The 13,246-nt window shown below is 33.7% G+C and overlaps 1 protein-coding gene across 1 annotated transcript in view; it reads left to right on the top strand.

The window, feature by feature from the left end:
- The window catches only part of LOC106468047 (Down syndrome cell adhesion molecule-like protein Dscam2), a 119,748-nt gene that overhangs the window by 59,928 nt on the left and 46,574 nt on the right, over positions 1–13,246 (top strand). Inside the window, exons 8-11 of the mRNA XM_022397076.1 lie at positions 2,363–2,770; positions 5,976–6,137; positions 7,379–7,663; positions 8,431–8,550. Coding sequence (XP_022252784.1) covers positions 2,363–2,770; positions 5,976–6,137; positions 7,379–7,663; positions 8,431–8,550 — 975 coding nt within the window. The remainder of the gene's footprint in view (positions 1–2,362; positions 2,771–5,975; positions 6,138–7,378; positions 7,664–8,430; positions 8,551–13,246) is intronic.

Raw genomic sequence — 13,246 nt, forward strand, 5'->3', positions numbered from 1 at the left:
GCGACCCTCAGATTGCGAGTCGACTGCCCTAACCACCTGGCCATGCCGGGCCGTAACGATATGCAACAGCAAAATCGGCAACTTTTCACGTGGCAGTTTCCAGTTAATAACGCTGAAAATGCACCAGTTGTAGTTTACAAAACGCGCACGCTAGAAAAACACCGACTTTTTTGATGGCGGAAAGTGAAGGAACGAAATTAAGAAGGTCGAATTAAGTTTAAAACTACTTTCAGTTTTTTGCAAAATTCCTGTGCGATCTCACACTAGAGTAGATATCACTTGCAATAATGATACAGTGGAGTCATAATAGGGATCTTAGCTTGAATAAACTGTTAGCAGTAGATCCCCAGCCTTGTTTGTTTACTTTTTTCCGAACCCTAATTGTAGATTTTAAATCCTCAATTTTTAATTATCTTATATGTTGATTTTTTAAATGCACCACAATGGGCAATATATGTCTAGAGAAAGCACAACCGCCACTAAGCACGTATAAAATTTTACCAGTAGAAAAGCAGCCTTTTCAAATAAAACTAATACATCTAAAACATCGCTTTACTGAGCCAGGTGACTTTGCGCCTGACGTTTAGTGTAAACACACGTCGAGTGCAAAAACAACCACTCAGAAAAACATAGCAACTATTATGTATTTATAACCACGTAAATCAACTTTCAATGAAAAACAATCAACTTTAGATATGCCATGGACATTTACAGCGCTTCATATAGTATATCTATCTAGGTTTTGGTGCAAAATACCCAGCCAATTTTGCTATAGGCTTGTGAAACAATAATGTTATTAATAAGAATAATGACATGATCAAATGAGCGAATTTTTATTTTGTCTAGAATTTGGAAATCAGTTATTTTGCTTATTATCAATGTGTTGGGCCCCCCAGTGGCACAGCGGTATGTCTGCAGACTTACAACGCTAGATTCCGGGTTTCGATACCCGTGGTGGGCAGAGCACAGATAGCCCATTGTGTAGCTTTGTGCTTAATTACAAACAAACAAACAATGTGTTGATGGTCTTAACTATTGAAGGGAAAGGTTTTGAGTGTTGTTTCATGAATAAGTTTGCTTTTTAAGGTGGTTTTTGCCCGAATGTTCTATTATAGTTTTGAGCAAATTCCTGTGCAATCCCTATTATGAACCATTGCCGTGGTTCATGATAAAAATTAAATATTCTTAATCATATATATATAGAAACTAAATATTCATCTCAATGAATTGAAAAGTTTAAATAATTCCGAAAATCATGTCATTTATGGTCTAAAGTTTTGAACAGTCTTTTGGTTTTGTTATTATTTCCCAATTTAAGAATTTTCGCGTAAATTTACTCATAGACAGCACCCACCACAGACTCTTAGATTACTTTTGTCAGACTAAATAGTGAAAATTGATCGTCATTCTCATAATAAAATCACGGTCCTAAAGTACAGTGCTCTTACACTAACGGGAAGTGAATCCTGAAACCTGGATCTACAGTCTGGTAGCACTAGCCATTAAACCATGCACGGCCCATTCTATTATTGTCATCGTGCTAAAATCGCTTGATATCTGTTTTTATATGGTTTAAATTTGGGGTAATAATAATAAATAATATGCAAGGTGAAGATAATGTATTGTTGTTGTTTTTTTTTAATTTCGCGCAAAGCTACACGAGGGCTATCTGCGCTAGCCGTCCCTAATTTAGCAGTGAGGCAGCTAGTCATCACCACTCACCGCTAACTCTTGGGCTACCCTTTTACCAACGAATTGTGGGAGGGGAATTCGAACCCGCGACCGTCAGATTGCGAGTCGAGTGCCCTAAATATAATAATATTCAAATATAATTAATAATGTAAACTCCGAGCTTAGAGTAGAATTAGAAGAAAAAAATAATATCCAATTAGTATTAACTTGCTTGAGGTATTTTAGTTATAATGTAAAAAAATACATAAATTAAAACTACAAGAAAGTAAACCATATTTATTATAGTCAACCTTCAACCGAAGGGTAAGAACGTATATGTTTTGCTGAATTATGTTGATAGAAGAGAAAGTTATTTAACCAAAATTATGGGTTTTCTGAAACATGTTTTATTAAAAAATTATAAAATCTAAGTAATATAGGTCAAAATTGTACTTAAAAATAAGCTAATAAATAAAAAGTAAGAAAAAGAAATATGTAATTAAAGTTTGTTTTAAAATATAAAAAATACAGCATAAATACAAAGTTGATTTTTGACATGTATTTGACATCAAGCTTTCTTTAAAACTGAAATAACTATATATACATACACACAGAGATATAGAAATGTATGTTTATCATTATAGATATCTAAAAATCTATATTAGACATTTAAAACCGCTCTTAATTTCAGAAACTGCTCCAGTGTTATTGGAAACTTTTATCGACCAGACCCTGAAACCAGGACCAAGCGTATCTCTTCACTGTACGGCAACTGGAACTCCACTTCCTCAAGTCACGTGGTCTCTGGATGGTTATCCTGTACCAGACAATGACCGTGTACGCGTAGGAGACTACGTTAGCCGTAGTGGAAGCGTAGTTAGTTTTGTCAATATCAGTAATGTTCAGGTTGAAGATGGCGGAAGTTATGAGTGCATTGCTAGAAACGACGTTGGCAGTATGCGTCACTTTGCCCGTTTAAATGTAGTTGGAAACCCAATAGTGAAACCTATGCCAGTTAAAGTTATAGTTTCAGGAGAAAATGGTGTTCTTCAATGTCGAGTTGCTGGATATCCAATCGAAAACATTTTTTGGGAAAAAGGTAGGATTTGATAAATTAAACTAATTCTCTTCGACATTCGAATGGTGGATGTTTAAAATAAAATAATGTCGTTTTTTTATGTCTATTTGAAGGTATTGACGTACTGAGTAATTTAGTTCCATAAAGTTGATTGGCTCCTTAATTATTTCATGAATGTATGAAATAAACACAAGTTTAGCAAAAACTCTAGGAACAATTCTATAATTATTTTAATATAATTTCCTTTTGAATAATAACTTGTTGTTTTAAATTTTTTCAGATTTGAAGTGAAGTCTTCTAAATCTACCAAAGAGTTCATTTGAAATAATTCCTGTAACGATAACATGGTCATTGATGACGAGGAACCCACTTTGAGACTAATAATGGTTGGAGACGGCTTGAATGATGACCTGATGATGACAAAACCTTGTCGAAACGTTGTACATTTGCTGTTATGTTAAACTTATATTAAAGTTTTTCTTCGTTACCCATTCAAGCCGTCTCTAAGCATTATTAACATGGTCATCGCTTCAAACTGCGTGAAACTCAAGATAAATAAATAAATAAAAACACACAAGAAAGTTATGGAGCAATACTGCTTGTAGTAATATCAGTCTGTGGCAATATCTGCCTGTAACAGTACTGCCTGTAGTAATATCTGCCTGCAGCAATACCACCTGTAGCAATATCAGTCTGTAGCAATACTGCCTGTAGCAATATCAGTCTGTAGCAATACTGCCTGTAGTAATATCTGCCTGTAGCAATACTGTCTGTAACAATATCTGCCTGTAGCAATATCTGTCTGTAGCAATACTTCCTGTAGCAGTATCAGTCTGGAGCAATATCTGCCTGTAGTAATATCAGTTTGTAGCAATACTGCCTGTAGCAATATCAGTCTGTAGCAATATCTGCCTGTAGCAATGCCGCCCGTAGCAATATCAGTCTGTAGCAATACTGCCTTTAACAATATCAGTCTGTAGTAATATCTGCCTGTAGCAATACTGCCTGTAGCAATATCTGCTTGTAGCAATACTGTCTGTAGCAATATCAGTCTGTAGCAATACTGCTTGTAGCAATATCTGTCTGAGACAACTTTTTCACTTCACAACTATTTTCTAAACGAAAATCTCTCTCTCTCTCTCTGTTAATTAAGAAAAGGTTAACAATACTTAAATTACTTAGTCCAGTGTTGATGCTATGTAACACGCGCGTCAAAAGTTCCCAATAATGTAATTTATATTTGCGAGAATAAAGTTTCTAAAGTTTTGTAAATATAAACAAAACCCACTTCTTCGGACGTATTATTTACACTACTTCAACTTTAGGTTAATTAAGGTCTAATGGATTTGTTGTCATACTATAATAGTCCAACTTGAAAAATATACAAGTAACAAGTGAACAGATTTAAATAACAGATGATAATGCTGTAACAATGTAATAACTTAAAGTATAATACATTAGTATATAAAAATGAAAATTTTCAACACTGTGAAGGGGAAATCTGTATAATTTATATTTGATTTCACACTAAAATTTAAACTACTTTATAGTCATAAACTTAAGATCATCTGATCATTAAATTGAATTTTATTTTGTTATTAAAAAGCTTCGATTGTCAAACGTGAATGCGAAGACTAGTTATTTAAAGAATTGAGATTCTGACTTACAGTGTTCATAAAATGCTTCTATTGTTTTCAAATACTCCACTGCTACTAAATGGTTACACTAGATAAGTTTGAGTGACGTCATTCTGAGATAATCTTCATATTCATATCTAAACATATCACTTTCTTAATTGGACATATATCTACTGAAATATTTTTTTTTATAACGAAAAGTAAATATTTATGATTTAAAATTTTTGTATGAGAGTTAATAACTTTCATAAGAATTGTAACTTTGTATATGGGGTTTCCAGGTCAAGATTTACACGTATATGTTTGTTGACCACTACACACACTATGTATTACTGGAAACTTCGTGTGGCTTTTGAAGAACAATTTAGTTAACTCATGGAAAAGGCTGAAGGAGTTAAATTTCAAAATAAAAATGCATTAACTTTTAAAAACTGTACTTATTTTCAACTCAAAATATTAATTCATTGGAATATCAATTATAGTGAATAACTATTACAGAACTTTTTAATTCAAGGTTAAAATAACAAAGCATTTCGGTGAGATCATTTTAAAATAATAACTTTTGATTAAGGCAACTGCTTCCAACTATGATATATATTATCTAACAACAGGTGCATATGAATTCTATGTCAACATTTAAGAAGTTTTGACGTATTGGGAGTAAAGATGGTATGTGAAAAGAGGCATGTACACTGAACAGTTAGTTTGTGTATTTTCAAATAACAGGAAACCAGTGATAGCGAATGAAACAAACACTAGTTTTTGTGTTTTGTAACTAAGTGAGTTATATCCTTTAATGCTAGTTTCATTCATATTACTTTAGATATATACCATTTTCAATATATCTATCTATATGTTTCATTATGAGGATTGTTGTGGATTATCGGCTTAGTATATGTTGCAGAACTAATCTTAAACTTCCTGAGCTGGCCGAACTTCGTGAGATATAATTGAGATTACTGCCTCCCACAGCGTGAATACCCAAGTGATCAATGAATGCATTCTAATAATTATAAGTAATAACGGTGTATTCAGTTAGCTATACACATTACTGGGTTCAGTTTTAGTTTCGATCTACGCTGATAGTTTGCTTTGATTAGAAGTAAATGATATTTAACACTTTCGTTTGCAGAAAGTTTCAGTTTTGTGATAGAAAAATATAAATAGTGATAGCATTTGTAATCAGAAATGTAATCACTCACTTTTTATAGCAAGATCCTTATCATGATCAGATGAGAACCGTAGTTTCAAGCAATATTAGTTCTTATTGGCCGTAAATCTCTATTAAGGAATGCTACCTAATAAAGCTAACTTTTGGACCCTAATTCGTAAATAGTAAATGGAAATGCGCATTTCCTCTCATTACGAAGCAAAAACACACTATAGAATCAGCCAAGGACTGCAATTTTGAGCAGTATCAGCTACTGTTAACTCACTGATTCCATGTAAGGGTTAAATATACATATATATATCAACCTACAAATAAATAAGAATACAATTTTTAAGTCATGTTATTTTCATGTTCAGTATAACTCGCAAAATACCTTGAAAATAACAATAATTAATTTTAATATTGGAATTTTTTGTAGATGGCCGTCTACTTCCAGTTAACCGTCGCCAAATAGTGTTCCCAAATGGTACTGTTTTTATCCAAGAAGTTCAGAAAACAAAAGACGATGGTGTTTACACGTGCACAGCAACCAGTGACCAAGGAAATAGAGCCTCTGGTGATGTAGAAGTGAAAGTAAAATGTAAGCCTTTATTTTATTTTTATTTTTAAATTTGTTAAATTCTGACTGAAGAATATCTTGACACTTTCCTTCAAACGACCTTCAACTCCAGATTTACACTCGCACCAATATTCTAAGTTATGTTTTGTCAGGGGTGAGATAATGTATAAAAACTAAGCACAACTACTATAAAATTAGGCTTACTTTCTTTCTAGAGTTGAATGTCGATTTTTTTTTAATATGCAAACCTACATAGTACTATGTTTTGGTTTGGAAATTTAGCGTTAGATGTTGTCTTTCTTCTTTGTTTTTTCCTAAATCCTGAACATTCGTGAAATATGGAAATATGGAATAACTTCACATTGTCGAAAGAGAAAAAAACGAACATTGCCAGGCCCGTGCGCAGAGTTTTTGAAAAGAGGAGGGGAGGTCTAAGTTGTGAGATCAAAAGCCAACACATATTGTGCGAACCACAATCAGCAAAGCATGCTAATCTGGAGGCAATTTTGCATGAAATATAGATTAAACAATTGCATGGCTGTTCAGATAAAATCCACAAACATCAAATAAAGAGTCAACAAACATTTGTACATACGTTTGACTTTTTATAATATATTATTTTCAAACACGTGGACTGAGTTGCTATTTGTGTATTATTGAAATTTATCGCCAACAAGGCACAGACACCTACTACAAAGAATCCGGCCAACAAAACCTGACAGTAGCAATACGGCTTCGGGTTTCCAATTACAAAGTGTCAACAGAAGCCATTGCATGCGACTATTTCAAGCCAAAAAATGCTAATGCTTCATCAGAAGAATGTAGACTATCATAAGAAGCTGCTATATAACTATATGAGCAATAATTTTTTACATCACAAAAATAGGGGGTTCGGTCAAACCCCCTCGAATCCCCCCCTGCGTACGTACGTGATTGCTTAAGGTTGACAAATTGTTCAGCATTCAGCATTTTCACATTTTTTTATTTCTCTTATTTTTGGTCATGCTATTTGAGTATTTGAATTTGAATTTTGGAAATATATTTAAAAGTAGAAAAGCATACATACTACTGTTGTGCCCTATCTAAGAAACTGGTGGGATAACGTTACTATCTGAACTCGTTTGTAGTATATTTATGATGCCTTATAAAGACAACATGTAAGTTACAAAGCATGGTTACACGTTGCTACTTAAAGTTTTGACAAACTGTGTTAAAGAACAAGGGAAATAGTGAAAGGCATCTGTTTTTGTTTTTACTTACAGTGAAACCCGTCGTTTTGCCATTTATCTTCCCTGTAAACATAGAGAATGGGATGAAACTGAGTGCAGTATGTTCTGTAGCTGCAGGGGATCCGCCAATTAATGTGTCCTGGCTCAAAGATGGTGCTCCCCTGGTAGCGACAAATGACATCACAATTAAGACACTGAGCGAGGACTCTATGCTCCTGGCTATTGACAAAGTAGGACTCCAGCACAGTGGTGACTACACCTGTGTAGCTAGCAATGACGCGGGAGCTGTAAATCTTACCCGTCCTTTATCTGTTCACGGTAGGGGAACAATAGATTAACATATGTGACACTTAAATGGTCTAGATTTTTAACTTATCAATTCTTAATAAAGTAATGAAATCAAGTTTGCTAGCGGTATAGTATTAATTTTCGTAAAAGGAAGCTTCCTGAAGCGATGTGAATGTACTGAAGATATTAATTATAATGATGAAGAAATGGAGATTGTTTAACTTATTTCTTCTTTAAAAGATGGACTGGTGGTTATTATACTGTGTGTTAAATTTTAAGGTAGGAATGATCATTAACTGTTTCAGATATTTCCAAAGTAGAATAATTGACAAAGAAATTATACTGGTCCATCTGAGAGGTTTATCGGAAATGTATTTCCATTTGTGGAAAGAAAGAGTTCAGTTTTTGACAAAATTCGATTCATTAGACTCATTGTAAGACCTGTAACAAAATTAAAACAAAGCCATATTTATTTATTTATTTATTTATTTATTTTACTTCTTAAATAGTCCAAATTTCTCTCGTACATCATCTTCAAGGTACTATATTATTTTGTCCCATAATGCTCACATAGTTTTCTTGACCGTTTAGCTCCGTATTTCAACCTTTCCCCAAGTTATTTTGCTTAGATATTTTGATTACGCCATAAAGCACTGTATAAATATTTTTTGTGACAGTTGAAAATTAGTTTGAACATTCGAAATAGTGTATTTTTTATTATGGCAAATGATAAGAAAATGTCGTATACATTTTTGTTTTACATATAGTAATTAAAGTTCTTCGTTTGAAATACCTAGTACCACCATCATGGCGTATAGAACCCAAAGACGCCAGCGTAATTGTTGGACACAGCATCACTCTAGATTGTCAGGCAGACGGCTTTCCCCCACCTAGGGTTCGTTGGGAAAAAGCAAAAGGTAAAATTCCGGTTGTAATTATTGTATATATTCTAAGATTCCTTGTTCAGTTTGTATCTTTATACTATATAGCAGATCTTAGCTTCTATAATCCAAAAAGTTGAAAATGGATTAAAAGTGTTTAAAAAACACCTCTACCTTGCATACAGTTAGTTATACCAATATCTATTAGCTGCATTATTTTCTGGACTTTTATTTGATACTATTGGTCTATGTAATTAGCTTGCTTTGGTAAGAAATTATTGATAAACTTGCGACAAAATAAATGACAAGGTCAGGTGGTTAGGGCGCTCGCCTCGCAATCAGAGGGTCGCTGGTTCGAATCCCCGTCACACCAAACATGCTCGCCCTTTCAGCCATGGGGGGTTATAATGTGACTGTCAATCCCACTATTCGTTGGTAAAAGAGTAGACCAAGAGTTGGCGGTGGGTGGTGATGACTAGCTGCCTTCCCTCTAGTCTTACACTGCTAAATTAGGGACGGCTAGCGCAGATAGCCCTCGTGTAGCCTTGAGCAAAATTGAAAAACAAACAAATGACAAGGTTAGTTGTTTTAGCAAACATTTTGGTAGTTTGAATGCATTTACAAGCTTTTCAAATATTTTCATTGAGTTTAACATAATAAATATCGATCATTTAGTGGCCCAGTAGACTAATGGAAAGTTTACGGATTTTAACACTAAAATCGAGGGTTCGACTTTCCATTACGGTGAGAACGCAGATACCACATTGTGTACCTTTGTGCTAAAACAACGAAAACAAACATCAATCATTTATGACTCAAGAATATTTTGAAAGAGAATAATTAACGCACAGAAGCAAGGCTCGCTCTTAGCGCCTGTTACGCAGCTTATAGCTCACGACATGTTATGTCACTTCTTGGTCACGCACCGTATCATATGCTGTGCACCTTTGTAGAAACAGTTGAGATGAAATCACGAAATCCGTCATTGCTTCCGGTTTAGTTTTCGTTTGTTTGTGCTAACTGAAAGATATTATCGTGACAGGTGGTCGTCGATGTGCTGTGGCTGTTTGTTCTAATTGCGATATACATAGTAACGCCAAGTTTCATAAATTTCCTTCGAAATGTGAACAGTTGCTTAAAACTTGGTTTGTTAGATGCAAAATAACAGATAAATTTGATCCATGCAATAATAACAGTCGTGTGTTCGGACCACTTTAGTAGTAATGATTTTGAGAAAGATTTAAAAGCTGCACTACTTCGTTTCAAAAGCAGACCAATATTAAAGCCAAATGACATTTCCTTCTCTCTGATTTCTGTCGTCATCGAATACAAGAAATGTAAGTGATAATGTAGTCATAAATGATATCATCTGATTAGGGTTCTCAAAATGGAACCGACATTGAGACACGTCATCAAAGTTCTTCTGATTAAAATCAAAACAATTTAGGGACGGAACTTAAAGCTACCATTGAAAAGCAGAGAAAGATAATAAATGAAAAAAAAAAGACACAAAAATATCTGCTTCAAGAGCAAGGATATCTTTATTGCAAAACGATAGAAGAAGGATTCGAACTCTAAACGCTGCAAACAAGATACCAAATTATCAAGAACTCAGCAAAATGCTACGGAAAGTAATACACTAAGGTGAAAAGATCCTACATATATATATATAAATATAATAGTACTGTTTGTTGTCTGTTGTATGCCCATGTAACTACTTCGCAGTGTGTGGATGGATCTTCACCAAAATTGGTATGGAGGTTCATTAAGTCCATACGGGTGTACATACAAATTTTTAGTTTTGCATTTTGAGATTTTTATGGGCGTTTTTGCGTTTTATACCACTACTTCGCCTCCTTTATATGGATCTTCACGAAATTTGGCATGAAGGTTTGTTAAGCCCATGCGGAAATACATGCAAATTTGTAGTTTCACATTTTGTATTTTGCGGTTTTTATGGACGTTTTTGCATTTTTTACTATTACACATAAGGGAAGCAAGTTTTCATGTCCTAAGATAACCTTTCATTAATCATGAATTTACATAACGTCCGTCCAAAGGACGGGTACTCCAGCTAGTCGTTCAATAATCGAATATTTCAGTAAGATTACTTATCTTAAAACTAGGTAATTACACGTGATATCACTATGCAAGTTAAACAATATGCTGCCTATGATGTCTAAAATGTGTCTTTACGATACGAGGTGAATGAAATCGATGGATGCACGATTCTTTCACGAAATGATTGCTTTAGCAACCTTTATTACTGTATGTCCTTTAACTACAGAAGTTCTGAATCACAATGTGAAAAATGAAAAATATTAATAATGGGGGCTATCTCGTACATACGACTTATTTGGTACGTAAGAGATAATGCCATTATTTTTTGTTTTTTCACCTTGCGGTTCAGAACTTCCGTATTTAACACTACGTAACATTTTCTAAATTTTAAATTTCTGTTCCTGACAATCAACTTGCTTTTTCGTCTTTAGGAAGATTCCTAGCTCGTGCGGCTTGCCTGGATTTTCTGACCAGAATATTGGTTGGCGAAACTAAGTTTATATTATAGTATGTATTATTATTATTTTTGTAGTGCAAACGTTCTATTCAGTGTTAAGTTAGTGTTGTACTATTCAAAAATTTAAACAGTTGCCACCATGTGTGTTTGGCATCTGTCCATTATTGCAATTAATAAATGCAAATTGGCCAAGCACAGACGTAATTTTCCAGCAGCCAAGCACAAGTACCGCTTTGTTATCTAATAGTCTTGGCGGAGAAGAGTCGTTAAGTGTATTTTTAACTTCGTTTTGAATAATTTATTTTGAAAATAATGAAAACATCGTAGGAGATACAAAATCAATCGCGTATTTCGAAAATAAATCAAAGGGGAATGGCATCTAATTCCTTGTAGTAACATGTGTACATTTATGCCTTTTCAATTATTTTATTCTATATTTTCTTGTACGTACTATATACATTCTTTTACAGTTTATGGAGTTTAATATTAAAAGTTATGTTTTTTATGTGAAAAATGCTAACTTGCTAACCTTGTTAATTCTAGAGGGTAACCGTTGGGACAAGTTTAATAGCATATAAAAATATGACGACCTCTTTGTTCCATACTGTATGTTTTCTCCTGTGTCTGTGTAAACTACTTGTACCTGATGATGACATGAACTACATTTGTAATAAAGTTTCTTTCACTATCTACTCAAGCCGTCCCCAAACTTTGATATAGAAAAATGTTTTTCATTGAAATAAACCACGTGACTTATTTCAAATTGTCACCTTCACTGAAAGTCATATAAAATTTTCAGTCTTAAAATCTTTATGACTGCTTAAAATGTATAATATATAAGTTCCTGAACGGTAGGATTAGGGAAAGGAATGTGTGTGTACCTCAAATAAAATATATGTAACTGAATTATAAAACCTCTGGGGATGTGGTTGTCACATCTAAACATTTTTATCACCTGACCTCTGCTATTCTAGGGATGTGGTTGTCACATCTAAACATTTTTATCACCTGACCTCTGCTATTCTAGGGATGTGGTTGTCACATCTAAACATTTTTATCACCTGAGTAAATGTTTATATTTTTCGGACTTGCATAACGTCACATCCGAATTATATTATCCGAGGAATGTTTACATTCTTGGGATTGTAATGACATAATGTCCAAACTGTTTTATTATCCTTTGAATGCTTGCGCACATATAAAGGACACTGTATCACTATACTCAACGTCTCTTTTTTAAATCAATTAAAGGCTTAGAAAAGAAGATTTTTTTCAATTTCAAAAGGGGGATGTATAAGCTCTCGAAATATTATCCTAATAGAGTGGATGAAACTTACTGTAATATATTTTCACAATAGTTTGCACCTTTTCAAAAGGCGCTGGAGAGCGGAGATGATCTATATTGCAGGTAAAAACCAATCACACATACTCACGCTCGGATATGATCTGTGATCATAATAAATATAAAATTTGTTTTTTTAGATTTTCAAACCGTATGTTTTTAAACTATATCTTATGAAGACAAAAGAGTACACCAAATTAGATCAACGTCGAAATATTACAGTTTCTCGTTTGAATTATGATCGTTTATATGTTCAGTTTTTTCTATAACCAACGAGATTGTACCAAATCTTGCATACGTAAACGTAGTTGACCTACAACTCTATAAATTAGTGGTATCTATTAGCCTGTAACGCTTCTTGGTGTATTAAATCGTGTGTAGTTTCATTATCTATATATTTTATTGTCCATCCAATTTACAAAAATGTATAGAAAATTACTTGAAATTACCTAATATTATTTATTTGTTCAATAAATTTAATTTCGCATATTTGTTAAATTCCGTCTGTGTAGACGACATACAACCTTATAATCTAGCAGACAGGCCTGTTAAAAGCCGGGGATCGATTCCTCGCGGTAGAACCAGCTAATAGCCCAATGTGGCTTTTCCCTAAGACAAACAAACAAGAAATAACTCTTCTTCTGCCTTGTCTTCTGGTAAATATATTTGTATTTTCTAGAAAAAAATCTTCTCATGATAGTTTGCCCGTTATATTCTGTGCCTGTTTTTACGTTCTCTATTTGAATTACCAATATATTACCATTACAGAATCTTATCACGTGAATAACTGGACTTAGCAGAATCTTTAAACGTAATGTAATTAAGTATATTGTTCTACGGTTATACAGAAGCGTTTATGAATTGTTAAGGGT

The sequence above is a fragment of the Limulus polyphemus genome, unplaced genomic scaffold, assembly GCF_000517525.1.
Source record: "Limulus polyphemus unplaced genomic scaffold, Limulus_polyphemus-2.1.2 Scaffold85, whole genome shotgun sequence".
In the NCBI taxonomy this organism is placed as follows: Eukaryota; Metazoa; Arthropoda; class Merostomata; order Xiphosura; family Limulidae; genus Limulus; species Limulus polyphemus.